The 19,982-nt window shown below is 44.7% G+C and overlaps 1 protein-coding gene across 1 annotated transcript in view; it reads left to right on the forward strand.

Moving 5' to 3' along the window:
- Window positions 1-1,380: 1,380 nt before the first annotated feature.
- Window positions 1,381-19,982, forward strand: part of DLGAP2 (DLG associated protein 2) — a 153,248-nt gene continuing 134,646 nt past the window's right edge. Inside the window, exon 1 of the mRNA XM_006275974.3 lies at window positions 1,381-2,453. Coding sequence (XP_006276036.3) covers window positions 1,452-2,453 — 1,002 coding nt within the window. The 5' untranslated portion in view covers window positions 1,381-1,451. The remainder of the gene's footprint in view (window positions 2,454-19,982) is intronic.

The raw sequence follows: 19,982 nt of genomic DNA on the forward strand, positions 1-19,982 counted from the left end.
AGAGCTGATGAAAGAAATGTTATCTTCTTACAGTATTCTGGGACAGAAAAGTAATTGGTAAAAGCAGTGGAATTGTACAACATAAGGTGGTAGCTACAATTAAAATTTTTCAAATCATGTAAAATTCTCATTTATAAACACTTTAGTGAAAAGGACAAGTTTGAATTTAGAGTGTTCATATACCTTTTCTATTTGCTGCTTATTATTGTAGTAGATGGGAGTGTAGCAGTCATAATCATCCAGGAAATGCACAAGAGGAAAGGATTTTTGTGATTGGACTTTTATTGGAGCAACTATATAGATGGAAGATCTGAGGGACAAGCTTTCAGGCATCAAGGGCCCATCCTCGGGTCTGAAAAAGAGGCAAATGCAGTCAGAGCTAAAATCAGTTGGGAAGTATATGTCACTGGGTAGTCAGGCTTCTTTCTTCTTCATGTTGTATATTTTCCATTTTAAATGGCAAATTTCAGTATTTTCCATGTTGTAGTATGTTTAGGGTGTTGTTCTAGTTATGATGGTTGAACAGGTCTCGTAGCCCTATGCTTGGTCTGATAAAAACAAGCAAAGACTATATAATTTAAAATATAAAATTAATAATGAATAATCAAAAAACAAAATCTTTGCCTCTTGTTTATTATTTGCAGTTCACCTTTACTGGTTATGAAAAGCAAATTTTGGGATCTGGAGCTTCTATTCACTTAATCAAAATGTGAATTTCAGTTCATGATAAAACAACATTAATTTCAAGGAAAAATAGTTTATAAAGTTTAGATCAGGAGTAGGCAACCTCCAGCATGGGTGCTAGAACATGGCACACAAAGGCATTTTGCTTGGCATGCAGGCCTTGGGGCGGATGGCAGGAAAGGTGCTGGGGCTGTGCTGCAATACCAAGGATTGGTCCTCTTGTGGCTCCCCTACCATCTGCCCCGGCACATCAACATCTTACAGGTTCTGGTTGTGGGTGATTTTGGCACTCTGCCCAAAAATGTTGCCGATCCCTGGTTTAGATCCTCAAAAATGGGAAAAATATGATGTTTCTTTGGTAATTAGTCATAAAACTTGAGAATTCTAAATATCAAATAATCAATTATACTGAATGTATTATTTGAATGCCTTTATGTAATGAATAAATTTATGGAGTTCTGGATCTGTTTGTTATAACTTGCAGATAGGGAAAAAGGCTAAATTCACAACATAAATTGCCTATGACATGTAACTTAACCAATCTTCATATAGAAAATGAAGTTCCTTGAACGATATCTGGGACCTTTCATTGAGTATATAATATATGAATAATCCATTATATTAAAATATATTTGTACTTCTAAAATGAACATTTTAACTGGTTATTATAATACTAGTATTTGTGCGTTCTATCAACAGATCAGCAGTACTCATGGTCACCTTCTCAGCACTTCAATGAAGAAAGATACTCTCCTGCTCCGAGGAACATGAAAGGATTATCTGGTAGTCGGAACCAACCACAGTTATGTTCCGCTCATACTTGTGGCTTAGCATCCCCTGAAGATTGTGAGCACACCCACGATCATATCCACCATGGGCAGGAGCCAAGGCAATCATATCTTCTTAGCCCCACGGAGAGCTGTCCGATGGACCACCATCGCTGCTCACCGCGAAGCTCCATCCATTCTGAATGCATGATGATGCCCATGGTAATGGGAGATCACATGTCTAGTAGCACTTTTCCCAGAATGCACTACAGCTCACATTACGATACTAGGGACGATTGCGCCATGTCTCACGCTAACACTAAGATTAACCGAATCCCTGCAAATCTCTTGGATCAATTTGAGAAACAACTTCCTCTCCACAGGGATGGGTTTCACACTTTACAATATCAGAGGACCTCAACAGCTGCTGAGCAACGCAGTGAAAGCCCAGGAAGAATACGCCATCTTGTTCATTCAGTCCAGAAACTGTTCACTAAGTCTCATTCTTTGGAAGGATCATCCAAAGGCAATGTCAACGGGACAAAGGGCGACAGTCGAGGGGACGATCATCATCACGGACATCATTCCAAGCATAGCAAAAGGAGTAAAAGTAAGGAGCGAAAACCAGAAAGCAAGCATAAATCTGGAATGAGTAGCTGGTGGAGTTCTGATGATAATTTGGACAGTGATAGCACTTACCGAACACCCAGTGTGGTAAATAGGCATCATGCAGATCATATCTCGCACTGCTACCCCGAAGCTCTCCAGGGGCACTTTGGGGATCTCTCATTAAAGACTTCCAAAAGTAACAATGATGTGAAATGTTCAGCTTGTGAAGGGCTGGCAATGACCCCTGATGGTAAATATATGAAAAGGAGTTCTTGGTCTACACTTACAGTAAGTCAGGCGAAAGAAGCTTATCGTAAGTCATCACTTAACCTCGATAAGCCACTGGTTCATCAGGAAATCAAACCTTCCTTGAGGCCATGCCATTACCTTCAGGTAAGAGCCAGATTTGCTTACTATTTGTAATACAAAAATTAACTAGTTACAGTTTACAATAAAAAATCATTGTAAGAATATGGAAGTGCTCTATAAATTTCTTAAAGGTAATGAGTGCTTTTTCACATAGCATAACTATACATAGGAGGTGTTAGACTTGACTAACAGGATTCATATTGAAAAATGAATAAAATTGGTATCATCTAAATTTAATTATTGTGCTTTTGGTATCTGGATTTGTGGTGCATTCATCTTGATGAGAGGTCTGTATCTTAGGTCACAGGAAGGAGCACTACACACTGAAGTTTGTGGCTAGAACAAATGTATTGAATGCAGTTATTAATTAAAGATTGTAAGCCAGTCAGGGTGAAATCTTGAGATCTTTTTCCTTTTCTCCTTCTTTACTGTCACTTCCACATCTTCCCATAGTCTTTGTAAATTCACAAAGGCCAGTTACACCAATAACCTTAGTCCTTTTATGTTATCCCATTAATACAGAGTGGGGACCCTTTCCCAGATCAGGATCCAGCTTGGGTAATAGGCTGGGAGCTTTGCCTCACTGCTCCCTTTCCGTTCTGGACCAGTCTTGGAGAGCACTGGGGCAAAGCCCCCAGCCTGCTCCTCACTCAAGGGACTCCAAGATAAGAACCAGGCAGGTGGCTTGCAGTGATGTCTGTTTAGTAGGGTTGTGTGGACCTTTGGTCCCCGATTTGATTCAGCAGAGATCCGGCCTGATTCGGTGGCCAAATATCTGAATCTGAATTGAATCAGGAGACCCTTTAATCTCGAATTGAACTGGAACCCTCCAAATCGATGCGGAGAGATTCAGAAAGATTTGGTGATTCGGATATAGACACAGCTTTAAATATTTTTTCTCCATACCTCAAGGTAGCAGGTGGCTTGTCAATGCTGTGATGGTGGGGTGGATGGAGCATTCAACAGGAGTGCGGGGGCTCCCCAGCACACTTGGCAGCAGACCCAGAAGTGGAACGAAAGCACTTCTGGTCCACTTCCATGTCCGCCAAGGAGAGCGTGGAGGCCCCCCCTGCACCCCTCCCAGCTTGGCAACTGGTGCCTCCTGGGTCTGGGGGTGCACCCGGGGTCCTCCCGTGGCTGATGGTCGAGCCGGAGAGAGGGGTCGGGGGGGCCCGCAGCATGCTCCCCAACAGACCTGGAAATGGACTGGAAGTACTTCTGGTCCACTTCTGGGTTCACTACTGAGCACACGGGGGGGCCCCCCATGCTCCTGTGGGATGCTTCATCCACCCCAGCATTGCAGAATTCACAAGCCACACCTGGTACCTTGAGGTATGTAGAAAAAGCATTTAAAGCTGTGTCTATGTCCAAATCACTGATTCTCCAAATCAGCACCGAAGCTTCAGATTCGGATTCGGCCAGATCGAATCAGGGACAGCGATCTGAAACAACTAATCGAATCACTGTCCTCAATTAGGGCTGACTCCGAATCGAATACGGCCCATTTCACACACCCCTACCAATTGGCTACTGGTGCCCAAGCAGACAAAGCAGTGTGGCAAAGCCCATTGCCTACTTCTCACACCAGGGTTCCTGGCAGGGAGCAGGTGGCAGCTCTTGCTCCCCTTCCCTCTAGGTCTAAGGATTAGAGGGTGGAGCTCCCCCCATGACTTCTCCAGACCAGTGTGATCCATGTCTTGAGAAGGTTTTCATATCAAGAGGAGTTAAGGTGGGAGAAAGTATACTAATGGCAATTCTCATCATAGAAATGTTGGTACACAGCCCCTGTGTCTTTAAGGCCTGGTTTGAAAGACACAGATACTGATGTACCTGGAACTGAGTATATTTACCTTGAGGATGAAGGTGTGAACCATTTCTGTTCAAAATTGAATGAAAGACCTCCAGGAGAGTAAATATTTCAGATCTGATATTTTGGGCCATTTAGTTATTCCCAACAAATAGTCCCTGAGAACTATTTGCTCTGAGTGCCTTCTCTCTCATTTTCTTTCCAAATCAGCTTTTCTTTTCACAGAATATTTTTTGACCAGCCATATAAACCCATTCTAATCTCTTGTCATGTTATGAATCATGAGAATCTCCTAACCCTTCTGTGGGTAGGATTTCCTTATCTCTTTTTTATTCCTCAGTTTCCTAACACTTCTGGGTTTTGTGGAAACCAATTGATGTAGAATAGAAAAAAATGTTTTAGTCATGTGCAGTGCTCTCTGCTTCTCCAACCTGCAGGGGATGAATTGGCGTTAGTCATAACATAGAACATATATATGGTGTTTTGGTTTTGTTTCCTCTCTTGTGCCTGTCAGGAAGATCCTCCAGACATTGTATATATCAGTAAAACAGTGTTAATCATAATATTTTTTACCTACATGGGAGTTTTTCTTTTGTGTTTGAAAGCTAAACCCTGTGGACAATAGTGGGCAAGTATGTTGTCTTTAGAGTATTGCTATTCATTTTTATATATTGCAAAAAGATCCAAGCAGAATGGAACCACAGTTCTTAATTTAAAACTGAGCATTTACTTATTGTTAATTTCTCAGTATCTTATTAATACACTCCTCCTCTATGGTCACCTTTATAGCCACTATTATTTCTGTCCTTTAAATTCTTTCTTCTTTCTTTTTTTTTTCTGTTTTCTCCATTTCTCCTTTCAGTTCTTCTTGTTTTTTGTTTCTACTATGTCAACTATTAATTCTGACCTCCAGAAGGCTCATTCCCACAAACTGCAGTCTGCCTATATGATCAACTAAGAATGCACAAAATTAACCTGTTCTCATCAGGTTTATAGTCAAGAGCCCAGTCAGCTGGAGAGTTTATACTCACAGGTTCTTTTTTTAGGCTCTTTCCAATAGAAAGTAGGGTTAGCTTGTTGATAATGGCTCTAACTGCAGTCTCTTGCTGAACCACAGACTTCTTATAGGATCTCCTTCTCTGTGCCTCATTGTGTAAGGATAAATATATTTGTGATAGTGAAGTGCTCAAATACTACCATGATATAGGCTATATAGTAGCAGAGGCTGTGCAACATTCCAAAAGGGATACTGCAAGAGTTCTTTATGGGAAAGATTTTATTACAATGGGTGAAACCTGGATTTCCTGTGTCCAGGTGCTTGACCTGTGAAATAGATTGAGGTAAATAAATATGAAGAAGCCCATTCTACAGATGTCATTTGAACATTTGTTTTGAGATCTGCTCTCATTTAGATGTGACCCTGATCATTCAGACCAAAGAAAAGGGTCCTTTAATCATCTCTATTGCAAATTTCTTCCTTGACCCTGAGCAATTAATTTGTTAAACTCTCTGTGTTTCAGTTACTTTATATGTGAACCTGAGAATTATATTTTCTCAAATTATACAGGATTGGAATGAGACATAACTTAATGTAGGTTAAAATGAAGTAAATTCTTAAATCACTGAAAGGCGGGGGCAGAGTTTGGGGTCCTTTGGTAAGAGCAAGTGCATTTTTCATCCTGACTATCTAAGGTATCCGCTTGTTCTGAATCATTAAAGTATCAAAGATCTCACAATCTTTAACGTGTTCATCTTTACAAACCTCTTGTGAAGGAGGAGTTTCTATTATACTCATGATACAGTAGGGGAACTGCAGAACTGAGAGACTCAGGGTAGAAACAGATGTCACCTTTTGTTGTTTTTGTGTCACCATAAAAATGTTCATGGTGGCACAAAGGCCAAACAGACAGACATCTATACTCCTTGTTGCACTACAAATGCCCAAAAATTTGGCCATGGCAAAGGTGGTATGAATTTGTGCCTCTATTTAGCTGTGGATGTCAGTTTACCTTATGGCATGAGAGTGTGGGCAGCCTGGAGGAGCCTGAGTATCCATCCCCACCAGGCAGGTGCTCCAGATGTTTGTGGGATCCAATCCTCTGCACCCCATAAATACACACATAGTAGAATCAAGTCCCTCAAGCCCCAAGAGTACATGCCTGGCTTACCTTATTTTCAGAGATGTGCCCTGGGCAATCTTGGGACACATTTCTGTAAGCAGGGAAATCCAGGGTTTCCTCACTTACTGAGATGTGTCCCTGGGATCTCCAAGACACATGTCCATAAGCAGGGAAAGTTGGGGTTTCCCTGATTACAGAGATGCATTCTAGAGATCCTCAGGAGCATGCCTCAGTAAGAAGAGAAAGTTGGTCAGTCACCTCCAGCAGGGTTCAAATTACACTCCAACTCTTGGTTGGAATATGGTGGTGGCAGCTGGAAGCCAGAAGGAGCCACCGCCACCACTACCACCTGAGCTGATTTGAAAGGCATGGGGCAGACTGGGGGCTCTTGTCTCTTTTGGCCGGGGGGCTCTCATCTCTAATAGGGGGGCCTATGGGGGGGATCACATCTCTTATGGGGAGGTTCTCATCTCTTCATAGATTTCATAGACATTAGGGCTGGAAGGGACTTCAGAAGATCATCGAGTCCAGCCCCCTGCCCGAAGGGCAGGAAGTCAGCTGGGGTCAGGATCCCAGCAAGATAAGCATCCAATTTTCTCTTAAAGGTGTTCAATGTAGGTGCTTGAACCACTGCCGACGGCAGGCTGTTTCAGACCTTGGGGGCTCGGACAGCAAAGAAATTCTTCCTTATGTCCAACCTGAAACGGTCTTGCAGTAGTTTATAACCGTTCAACCTCGTCATCCCTTGGGGCACTCTGGTGAACAAACGTTCCCCCAGATACTGGTGGTCACCCCTGATAAACTTATAGGTGACCACCTAATCACCCCTGAGCCTGCGCTTTTCCAGGCTGAAGAGCCCCATAGCTCTCAGCCTGTCATCGTAAGGTCTGTTTTTTTTTACCTCTGATCATGCGCGTGGCTCTTCTCTGGACTCTCTCAAGCTTCTCCACATCCTTTTTGAATTGTGGGTCCCAAAACTGGACACAGTACTCCAGCTGCAGCCTCACCAAGGCCGAGTACAAGGGGAGAATGACGTCCCAGGATTTGCTTGAGAAGCATCTATGGATGCAAGCCAGAGTTTTGGTCGCTTTACTAGCCACAGCATCGCATTTCAGGCTCATGTTTATCTTGTGATCAATGATGACCGCCAAGTCTTTTTCTTCCATAGTGCTAGCCAGCGTAGCACTGCTGAGCCTATAAGGATGCTGCGGGTTTTTCTTCCCAAGGTGGAGAACCTTGCATCTTTCAGTGTTAAATACCATCAAGTTCTCGTCCGCCCGTTTGCTGAGCCTGTCCAGGTCAGCCTGGATCACCCTCCTGTCTTCAGGTCTGGATGCTTTGCCCCAAAGTTTGGTGGCTAAGCCCCACTGAGTTCCTGAGTATTTCAAACTCTGTCTCCCAGGGCTTGGGTGGGGGTCCAATCCTGGATGGAATTTCCTAGGGACCAGGCCCCACAAGCCCTGAGAGAACACATGTATCAATGGGCCACAGAATTAACGGGTAGGACAATGGGTGATATGTTTCACCCAGTGAAGTGAATCAGCAGTGTCAGGACACATCCCAGCATACCTGGTCCGCTTCATTTAGCAAAGTCTGTTTCTAGCCTCAGTGACTCACTCAGGTTCACAATGGACCTTTGTAGTGGAGCCTGAGTTCAGAGCTTGAACCCGAGAGTCTTTCCCAAATTACTTGACTGTTTTTCCTCTTTATCTTGCATAGAGCCCATAAAATTATTTTTTCTTTGAACCTCCAGTTCTGGGGACAAACCAAGCCAGCATAAAGTATGAACATTTTGAAAAACTATGAATGACTTGAAAAGACAAGTTTGAAATGAAACTCATATACAGCTTAACTAGAGTGTTTGCTGTTTTCTATGTATTTTTCCCCCTTTTATAAAATATTTTTAGACAAAGGTGAAGGAGCAGTGATACATCTATGAATCAATTACCAGCTTCCTTGGCTAATTAGGTGGAACTCGTGAATCTGAAACCTATTGTATGATTTACCTCACAGCCTGACATGAATACTTGTGGGTGATAAAGATGTTCAGGAAAGAGCTAGAAGTGAAGTAAATATTAATAATGAAATTATAAACTTAAAAATAGGATTTTACAGTTTCTAGTATTAAAAGTATCTGTGAACACTCCTGGAAACATAAAAGAAAATGAATTTAGACAAGAAAGCTGAAAGACAGGCAGAAGTAGAGAAATGACACCTGCTAAAGTTTGGGAGCATAATGTTATGTGTCATTGATTGCTATTCCTCCCTCAGCCATTCAGCACTTTTTGAAGTAGCAAGCAATCTAGGTAAACACATGAAAGGTACAGTGAATGAGTCAGCACTAAAAAAGAAAATAGAATGTTGTGCTAAAAATGGCTGCATCCCCCTCCTGGCTTCCTAATGCATTAAAGTACTAGCGTCATCCCTGACAACACTGACACTGCTAGCATGCAGATAATGACAGCTGTGTATTCTGTGATATGAAAGGAAAATGCTGGATTTAGCTATCCTTTCATTTTATGGTGTCTTTAAAAAGAGCCCAGTATCAGTGGGGCTCCACACTTACTTCAGGTATGCCAGCAGGGAGAACAGCACTGAGGACAGAAGGGCCACTCAGCCATCGGCTACCCAGTCCCAGGAATCCATTTGTGGCCACTGCTACATTCCACAAGCTAAATTTGGAGTCTCAGGAGGGTGTGCTATAGCTCTGCACTCTGTCTATGAGCTGGGAGGATGGACTTCATCGCAACCCACTCCATAAGCAGTATACCTTTATGGAACCTGATTATAAACTGTAGGTGTCATGACATGAAACCCTCTCTTCCAACTATGTAAAACCCCTTCCAGTCCTGCATAGCAATTAAGGAATAAATTGCTCCTACCATGTACTACAACTAAACTACTCATATATATTCATGAGAATGTCTACTGTGCCCACTATATCTCTGCGCATTACTGTATTTAATTCTATAACAATTTTAAATAAATAGGGAAATTGCATTAAACTGGCACTTTTGCTTCCCAGGCTTTGCAGCCCATCCTATTACCATCCACCCACTTTTGTAGTCTGTCTAAATCTAATTGCAGCCTCTCTCTCCCTTTGAGTGTGCCTTCTTCTCCCCACATCTTGGTGTCATCAGCAGACTTGGACAACGTGTTTTCCACCCCCTCGTCCAAGTCGCTGATGAAGATGTTGAACAGTGTAGGCCCCAAGACTGAGCCCTGGGGGACCCCACTATTCACATCCCGCCAGGTCGAGTATGACCCATCCACCACCACTCTCTGGGTGTGCCCCATCAGCCAATTTCTGACCCATCCAACTGTGTAGGCATCAATGCCATAGTCACTCAATTTATTAATAAGAATGGGGTGAGAGACAGTGTCAAAGGCCTTCTTAAAGTCCAGAAAGACTACATCCACGGTGATACCATCATCCAGGGATTTAGTTACCTGGTCATAAAAGGCCATCGGATTGGTCTGGCAAGACCTGCCTTTGATGAACCGCTGTTGAATTCCCCTGGGCATGATCTCCCCTGCTGGCCCCTCACAGATGTGATCCTTGATAATTTTTTCAAGGGTTTTCCCCAAAACCGATGTGAGGCTTATGGGCCTATAGTTTCCTGGGTCCTCCTTTCTCCCTTTCTTATAAATGGGGACAACATTAGCTAGTTTCCAATCTCTGGGCACCTGGCCCGTGGACCACAATCACTCATCCAGCTGGGCCAAGGGCACAGCAATGACCCCCACCAGCTCTCTCAACACCTGTGGGTGGAGGGCATCAGGGCCCACAGATGTAAAAACCACAGGTTTATGTGCACTGAATGTCTGTTCTGTTACAGGTTTAAACCAGTTTCTGATCACTTAAACCAGTTTGTGTGTAATGTCTAAGAAACTGGAAATTAATACATAGAATGAACTATGGTGCAAGGCTCTGACTAAAACTATGTGGAGACTCAGTTACAGAGATTAACGGTGTGACAGTGTGCTGCCTGGCTGTACTAAGAAACCATATCCCATTTTTGATGAAAAATGTTGATACAGATGTTCAGTGTCTGGCTATAAACAAAATAACCAAGATTTTCAGAGTTAGCATTCTTCAAACAACAAAAGCAAGTCCGCATTATTGCACAATTGTCATAGCTGAGATCAATGGCACCACACTTTAATTAGAGGGGATTGTCCCTCTTTAAAATTCTTCCCCATTGTTTTTGCCAAGATAACTTTCATCATTGCACTGAATCTTAAATCATAGAATACTATAGTCCATCCTCCTGCATAGATGCAGGATGTGCTGTTCCTTAGACATTCCAGGCAGATGTCTATCCAGCCTCTTCTTCCAAACATCCAAACAAAGATATTCCAAAAATTTCCTAGGAAGCTTGTTCTTATTGTCTTACTCTTCTTGTCGTTAGAGGTTTTTTCCTGAGGTTTAGTAACAGTATGTTTGCTGTATTTTAAACTTTGCCCCTTTGTTCAAGGGAGAACAATTTTTCTCCATCTTTATGATGATCTTTCAAATATTTGAGAACTGCTGTCATGTTTCTCCCTTAATCTCGTTTTCTTGTAAACATACCTAGCTTCTTCAACTTGTATTCCATGCCCTTTATTATCCCTGTTATTCACCTCTTGATCTACAGTTAAAATACATACTTAGCACAGAAAACAAATTTAATACTTACCTTAGCTGCCAGAATCCAGCTTACAGGGCCCAAGGTGTCTGTAGCCATAAGTAACTTGATATTTTAAAGTTCTGAATCAGTTCATACCTATGATTTGGGTCCTGCAAGCTCTGGTGTCTCTCTCCCCAACACTGCTGGCTGGCTGCTAAGGACTGATCTCACTCTTCCACTGATCATCTACTGAAGTTTTGGCCCCCCAGAAAATAACTGCAAAAAACCGAGCACTCAGAAATGTTCATGATCTGCCTCCTTTTTGGGAGGTCATCCCACAGCCACCTCTTTATACGGCATTTCTAAAATGCAGCTGTACATGTGCTCAGATGTTTGAATGGCAATGTATTCATTGTGTCCCTCTTTCTTCAAGTAGGAGAATAAATGTACCCTCTGTACCTAAAATTTGTGTGGAAGAAAACATTTTCTAATGCCTAGAAGTACTGTAATAAAAACACTCCCTCTGGAAACTAACCTACAGAATTTTGAGTCAGCTGTTCAGAACCACAAACCTCATTTGTTAGGATGAGAAGGATAGCTGAGAAATATATATAATCCTTTACAATAATTGATTTTCATTTATTTTGATACCTCTGCTATTATTATAGTAGTAGCCTCATAACAACTAAGAAAGACACTCATGGACAAATGATGTGTCATGCTTGAAATAAGTTTTAGACATATTTTAAAATGTATTTTAGCTTAGGCCTAGGGGTGATCCTTTTAGGTTCTTCTGTGCCAAATCTTATTGGCTAGGGACAGACATTCAAAAAGCCTGAGCCTGAATTGATTCAATCTTTGCAGGTTAATCTAACCTCACTAAGTTAAATCCATTTTGTATCCAGATAGACATCCTAGACATGCAAGCACATGCCTGCAGTGGCTCAAGCTAGAAGCCGGGGAAGGGCGGGGGGGGGGAGGGGCACTAGAGCAACCCTCCCTTCCCTTGCATGGGGCTGAGCTGAGGGGGGCCTGGCCAGGCCCTGAAAGGACACTGTGATTAGGGAAGCCCCCCTCTTGATAAATAGAGCATTTATTGGCTCTGTTATCAGCATTTAACACCTCATCAGAAAACAAAGTCTCACTCATTACAAGCTCTTCTTAAACAGCTTTTTTCCAAAGGAAAATGCATACCAGCCTCTGGCTTCTTTACTATTCATTCCATCCAGAAAGAGCACATACCAACTGCAGATGCTTCCTTAGCCTGACAAAGGACTTTTAAACCCAAAACCTTGCTAAGAAATTTTTTTCCAACTATTTAGTTGGTCGAATAAAAGATATCAGATTTACCCAAAGAAACTTTTCCAAGGGAAGGAATGCAGGGACATTACCATCTAAGCTGTTGATTACCTCCATAAAGCCCTAAGCAGACACTATCCTATCTGCCTTACACAACATTAGCTAGCATACCACATGCTGGCCACGGTCTGTGCTGTGGGAAAGAGGAGGAAGGGATCTCTGCTTAGACAGCAGGTGGTGAGAGGGAGGGGGACGGGGAAGCCAGCAGACCCTGCTGTGCCTGTAAGTCTCTGCCAGAGCTCCAGCCAGGGTGCAGGGGGCGCAGCTCTGCTGTGGAGCAGAGAGCCCAGAGAGCATGCTGGGATGCTGGGAGTATCTGGTTTAGCTTAAACCAGCAAAGGTTCTGGGACAGACATTGCATAAACCGGTTTGACCCAAATCATTTAAGGTCTGATACATTCAACCAGGTTTCTCAAACTGGTTTCAGCCACTTTCAATGTAGTTTATGTGCACTGAACATATGTCCTGTTACAGGTTTAAACCAGTTTCTGATCACTTAAACCAGTTTATGCGTTATGTCTATCCCTAGCCATTAAGGTTCTGCAATTGTGAAGCCAATGGCCTCAGCAGCCTGTTTCAAGAGAGTGGAGAGTGCTGTCTTTCCTCCTTTTCCAAGTTGCCAACATCTTGCCATTTTGGTCCCTCACTGCATATAAGTCAATTCTGTGGACTTGACAAAGGAAGCATGGTTCTAGCTTCTTTTGATAGCTACTGTAAGAAAGACATTGATATTTATAGGTTGACTGATAGATGCATTTGACCAAAAATTCCAAACATGGAGAGAGGATAGGTGTTGGCAACATTACGCTGAAGATACTTCCCCTTACTATTTCTGGATGAAGGGTAGAGACAGATATATGATAAGGGAAGGAGAAAAGAGGCTTCCCTACAGGATGCAAATGGGGGAGGCTCATTATCACAAGGGAGCTTATTCCTGCCACTCCGGGTATTTTTAAAAATGAAAAGCCAGCATGGCTCTCTTCTCTTGCCTAAAGCTGTGCACCTGGGTTATTATACGTGGGTCTCATACCCCACAAGGTCAACAGCTGGGAGAGACAAAGCAAAAGAGATCCAGAGTAACAATGCAGAGAATGCAAATTGCTCATTTCCATCTCCAAGCAGCTCTGCTGATTGTTGCTTTATCCCACAGTGTGTGTAATATAAAATATGTCTTTACTCACATCATCGGTCTTTCACCTGAATGCACTGGCACTTTGCCTAGCCAGCTTACATGATCTTCTGGGGTTTGAATGTCCCAAGGACATATAGATCTGGCCTCTGACTAGCATCCATAAAAAGGCAGTATAGAACTGGCTGACTCCAAATGTTTTTAACAGTATCTAAATGTCTGGAAATGACTGGACTGCCATAAACACAGAGGCCAAATTCACCTCTGATGTAACTCCATTGAATTTAGTCGAGAAACACTTCAGGTTAACTTGACAAACAAACCTTTAAGTCCTCTGAGTTGCAATATGAGTATTCTTTTAGTAGTTCTTTTTATTGATTTACTAAATCACAGGGTTTGTATTACAACATTCCTACAATCACCACATTTGTGCACATCTTTAACTGAAAAAAATGCAGTAGTTTTAAGTTGCCTAGTAATTTGGATTTTTGGAGTCCTGAAAATAAATATGTAAAACTGGACCATATCCTGTAAACATTGTGAAGCTACTTACATTTTTATAGGTTACTATTCTGCATGGAAATTTGCACAGATCCAGTTTCTTGCTCCCAAAGGCCCAAATTCTCTTTCCTCCTTTTAAGTATGAGTGGCCAAGGTTGGTGCATAGATTTGTAGAATGGCATAAAATAATGGCTTCCTCTTCTTTTGAACATCAAGGCTAGGGACAGACATTACATATACTCTTCCCTCTGCTCCTCCCCAGCTGCTGCAGAGTGGGGAGGAGGGCTATATGTGAGACTGCCCAACCCCAGAAGGGGACTCTTTCCCCCCCACTCCTCCCCTCACAGGGCAGGGAAGGAGGACTCTGTTCAGTGCTGGGTGGAACTCTTCCCCCTCCTCCTCCTTCACCCACCCCTGCCGTGGCAGGGCAGGGGGTGGGGGGGTGCAGCTCTGTGTGCTGCTGCCCAGCCCAGCCAACATGTTGGGAGTGTCTGTTACTGAGCTGCAGCTGCTGGGAGTGGCCCTGCTCCTGCATCCCAGACTGGCCTCACTCAGCCCCGGCTGAGGCAGCCACTCAGTGATGGGGATGCTGAGCCTTGTCAGTGAGCGCAGCCTGGTTCAGCATGTATGGCCAGCAGCTGCTAGTCAAGCTAGCTCAGAAGCGCTGCAGGGGCATGTAGTTCTGTAGCCAGCCCCCGCCATAGGCAGCAGCCAGGCCCCAGTCCTATTGGCACCTCTGAGCTGACCCAGCTAGCCCGCTGTCTGGCCAGCTACCAGCTGTATGCACCAGGTTGGGCTGCACTCACTGACAGAGTCCACCCCTCCCCGCCCTGTGGCAGTGGGGGGGTAAGGAAGGAGGTTGAGGAGGGGGAAAAGTCCCCCCCCAGCACTGAATAGAGCCGCCCTCCCTGCCCCATAGCAGGAGGGGGGTACAAGTAGGCTAAGAGTCCCCCCACCCCCATTGCCCTGTGGCAGCAGGGGAAGAGTAGGGGGAACAGTCCCCCTCTGAGGGCTGGGAAGCCTTGCAGAGCCCCCTTCCCCACCCCACAGTTGTGGAGGGAAGGAAGAGGGGGAAGAGCACCCCCAGCATTGAACAGACCTCTCCTCCCCACCATACAGCATGGGGGAGAAGGAAGAGGGAAAAGAGTTCCCCTCTGGGGCCAGGCAAGGCTGTGTGCTGGGATTGTTCCCAGCTGCCAGAGAGCCACTGGGGTGGGCAGAGCTCTTCCCTCCTCCTTTGCCTCTGCCACAGCAGGCTGGCCACACTCCCTCTTTCCCCACCCTCCGAACCCTGCAGGCCAAGCTTGGGGTTTAAACTCCTCCTCAGTTTTTCTCAGGCCTGCCAGGGCCTGGCCATGCGCCGCCCCAACCCCCACCCCTCAGCTCAGCTCTATGGAAGAGAAGGGAGGGCTGCTCTAGCGCCCCTGAGCTTCTGGGCTGAGCTACTACAGGCATGTGCCTGCATTCCCAGAATGAAAAAGGAATGTCTATGCACTTGCAATCCAGTTCAATCTCTGCAGGTTAAACTAACCAGCAAAGATTGAATCAGTTCAGGCTTGGACTTGTTGAATGTCTGTCCCTAACCCAGAGCTTCTCTATAACTATACTTTGTCCTACAATGAAAGCAACTGTGGGAGATGCAGGAGCCCTATAGATTTTATTCTGTGGTACTGAAAGCCAATAGTTAGAATTATTTTCCTCTCTGTACCAAAAATATACCAGTTACTCTTCAGAAAGAACCATTGGTAGCCACAGAGATGGAAGAGAGGATTTAAGCTTGTGTTTGGGCAGAGATAAGCTGACTGAAGAAATGTAGAAGTGGAATGCTTCCATTCCTTGGAAGTATTTAATTTCCAATAATTCCAAAACTGCCAGTTTATTCAGGCTTTCTAATGCCTGACAAGATGTTGCAGCAAATACATGAATTTATCTTTTGGATTGTGAGGCCCCTGTGTTCTCTACAGTCAAATGCAAACAAATTACATACTGTGAACTCCAAATTCTGCAACAACATCATTTTGTCTGTGGCTTTGAAATATCTATAGTTCCCATCCCCATAAAACATTCACCACTATGGCTCTTAGACTAGAACACCATTTAGCATAAAATTCAGGTGACTAGTTTTTTATTTTTTCATTGTTGTTAGGGGCTGGAAGGGACCCTACAGATCACCGGGTCCACCTTCCCTCCCACCCCACCCCCATGCATGTGGGCACAAAAGGCTGCTGAGAACAAATGATCTCGAAAAGATGTGCATCAAGACTTTTTTGAAGATTGTCAGGGTGGATGATTGTACCTCTTCGTGGGGGGGGGGGGGGGAGCCTGTTCCAAACCCTGAGCACTTGGCTTGTAAAGAAGTTTTTTCCTCATGTCTAGCTTGAATCGATCTTCAATCAACTTGTGCCCATTATTTCTCATCCTCCCCTGAGGGGTCTTAGTGAATAGACACTCCCCCAAACCATGATGTACGCCCCAATATACTTATAGGCTGCAACCCATTCCCCCCTGAGTCTTCTCTTGTCCGGGCTGAACAATCCCAAGTCCCTCAGCCTCTTCTCATACGTCTTGGTCTCCAGGCCTTTAATCATGAGCTTTTCTACAACCTTCTTGAAGTGTGGTGGCCAGAAGTGGACTCAGTACTCCAGTTGCAGTCTCATCAAGGCCATGTAAAGCAGGAGGATGACATCCTTTGCCTTGCTCAACATGCCTTGGTGGATACATGCCAGTGTTTGGTTAGCTCTGCCAGCTACGGCATTGCATTGGTAGCTCATGTTAATTTTGTTGTCAGTCATGACACCCAGATAACGTTCAGTTGTGGTGCTGACAAGTAGAACACTGCTGAGCCTGTAAGTGTGTTGTGGGTTATTTCTCCCCAGATAGAACACTTTGCATTTCTCTGTATTAAATTATATCAGGTTGTGGTCAGCCCACTTCACAAGCCATTCCAGGTTGGCCTGTATTGTCAGCCTGTCTTAGAGTGTGACAACACTCCCCCATAGTTTAGTTTCATCAGCGAACTTTGCCAGATTGCTTGCAATACCTGAATCCTAATTATTAATGAACATGTTGAAGAGAGCCGGCCCAAGTACTGACCCCTGAGGGATGCCATGGTCACCTTTCACCATGAAGACTCAGTTCCATCAATCAGTACCCTTTGGGTTCTACCACAGAGCCAGTCACCTAGTCACTGAACCGCGAAGTAGCCAAGGCTGCATTTTCCCAATTTGACCATGAGGACATCATGGGAGGCCAGGTCAAAGGCTTGTTTGAAGTCCAAGTATATGACATCATCCTCATTTCCCTACCCAGACAGCAAGTAACCTGATTGTAGAAGGAAATGAGGTTGGTCTGGCATATATCTCTCTGGCGTGCTATTGCAGGGAATCAGTTAGACAGGCCAAGGCGGGGCTTGAGCTCAGTCTGGCTTCATCAATCAAGGACAATAAAAAGTCCTTCTTCAGGTATATAGCAGGCAAAAGGAAAGCTCCGAGCAACATAGGGCCCCTGCAGGACAAATCAGGACAGTTGGTGGTTGATGCGGGGAAAAAAGCAGAGCTCTTCAGTGAGTTCTTTGCTTCAGTATTTCTATGTACTGACCAAGCCAATTCTCCCACCTCGATCATTGACAGATGTCCACATGGCACCAGTCCGCCTCTGGTTAGTTCTGAAATAGTTAAGGAGCTCCTGGAGGAGCTCGATGAGTACAAGTCAGCAGGCCCAGATGATCTCCACCCACGGCTGCTGAAAGAATTGGCCAGTGTCATAGCTCAGCCACTGGCACAGCTGTTCGAGCACTCGTGATGCTCCGGCCAGGTCCCTGAGGACTGGAGAAGGGCCAATGTGGTGCCCATTTTCAAGAAAAGGAGAAGGGATGAGCTGAGCAACTTTAGACCAGTCAGTCTTACCTCTATTCCTGGGAAAATGCTAGAGAAAATAATCAAAGAACACATTTGTGCAGGCCCAGCAGGGGAAACGATGCTGAGGGGAAACCAGCACGGGTTTGTAACAGGTAGATCCTGCCTGACAAACCTTGTAGCCTTCTATGACCAGGTCACACAATGCCTGGACAAGGGAGCCGAGGCTGATGTCATCTTCCTGGACTTTAGGAAGGCCTTCAACATAGTTTCGCACCCTATCCTCATTGGGAAACTAGCAGACTGTGGAGTGGACGCCTACACAATCGGGTGGGTGGCCAGCTGGCTTAGGGACCGCACCCAGACAGTGGTGGTGGATGGTTCCTTCTTGGCCTGGAGGGAGGTGGGCAGTGGGGTCCTGCAGGGTTCAGTCCTCGGACCGATATTATTCAATATCTTCATCAGCGATTTGGACAAGGGTGTGGAGAGCACCCTCTCCAAGTTCGCTGATGATACCAAGTTATGGGGCAAAGTTAGTACACCAGAGGGCAGGGAGCAGATTCGGGCTGACCTGGACAGGTTGGATCAATGGGCAGAGAGAAATAGGATACAATTTAATAAAGATAAATGTAAGGTACTCCACCTGGGAAGGACGAACCCCCAGCACACCTATAGGTTGGGGAGTGTCCTTCTCAGCAGCTCAGAGGCAGAGAGGGATCTTGGAGTCATAATTCACTCCAAGATGAACATGAGCCAGCAGTGTAATGAGGCCATCAACAAGGCCAATCGTACCTTGTCATGCATTAGCAGGTGCATGACTAATAGAACAAAGGAGGTGATGCTCCCCCTCTATGCGGCACTAGTCAGGCCGCAGCTGGAATACTGTGTCCAGTTTTGGGTGCCACACTTCAAGAGGGATGCAGGGAATCTTGAGAGGGTCCAGAGGAGGGCCACTCGCATGATTTGTGGCCTTCATGATAGACCCTATGGGGGGAGGTTGAGAGAGCTGAATCTCCTCAGCCTTCACAAGAGACGGCTGAGGGGAGATCTTGTGGCTGCCTATAAATTTATTATGGGAGGTCAACGGGGAATAGGGGAAGCGCTGTTTACTAAGGCGCCCCAGGGAGTGACTAGGAATAATGGGTGTAAACTAGTTGAAAGTGGATTTAGGTTAGATATTAGGAAGAAATTTTTCACAGTAAAGGTGGCCAGGATCTGGAATGGGCTTCCAAGAGAGGTGGTGCTATCACCTAGCTTGGAGGTCTTCAAGAGGAGGCTAGATAGTCACCTGGCTGGGGTCATCTGACCTCGGTCCTCTTTCCTGCCACGAGCAGGGGGTCGGACACGATGATCCATTGTGGTCCCTTCCGACTACAATCTACGAGTCTATGAATCTATGACCTGCCCATGATGAAGCCATGTTGGCTGTCTTTCAGAATATTGCCTTCAGTTATCCTGTGTGTGATGGTTTCTTTGATGATTTTCTCCAGGATTTTACCTGAGATTGAGGTCAAACTGTTTGGCCTATAATTTCCTGGGTCCTCCCTTCTCTCTTTCTTAAAGATAGTTACCACATTGGCTTTTTTCCAGTCTTCTGGGACCTCTCCCAAGCACCATGAGTCTTCAAATAACTTTGCCATTGGTTGTGTGATGACATCCACTAGTTCTTTTAGCACTCTCAGGTGTAGTTCATCTGGTCCAGCTGACTTACAGATATTTAGCCTTTGTAGGTGCTCCCCCACAAGATCTACTTCAACTATGGGAGGGTAATCACCTCTACCATGATCATCCTGTATCCTGTCAAGCAGGCTAACACCCTTGGACTGGTGGAATACCAACGTGAAGTATTCATTCATGAGTTCAGTTTTGTCATGGGTGTTGGTTAACAGCTGTTCCATTTCATTTATCAGGGACCCTATGCTTCCCTTGTTCCTTTTGCAATTTCCTACATATCTAAAGAAGGACTTTTTGTTGTCCTTGATTCCGGTTGCCAATTTATGTTCAGTTTGTGCTTTTGCTGTCCTGATCTGCTCCCTACAGGTCCAGGCGGCTGCTGAGTACTCCTCTTTGGTAGCTGTTCCTGACTTCCATCCCATAGTCATTCACGCTAATGGAAAGCTGGGTCATGGATTTGTTTTTTTGCATGGACTGTAATTTCCAGATACCTCAACTC

Source organism: Alligator mississippiensis, chromosome 1, assembly GCF_030867095.1.
Source record: "Alligator mississippiensis isolate rAllMis1 chromosome 1, rAllMis1, whole genome shotgun sequence".
Classification (NCBI taxonomy): domain Eukaryota; kingdom Metazoa; phylum Chordata; order Crocodylia; family Alligatoridae; genus Alligator; species Alligator mississippiensis.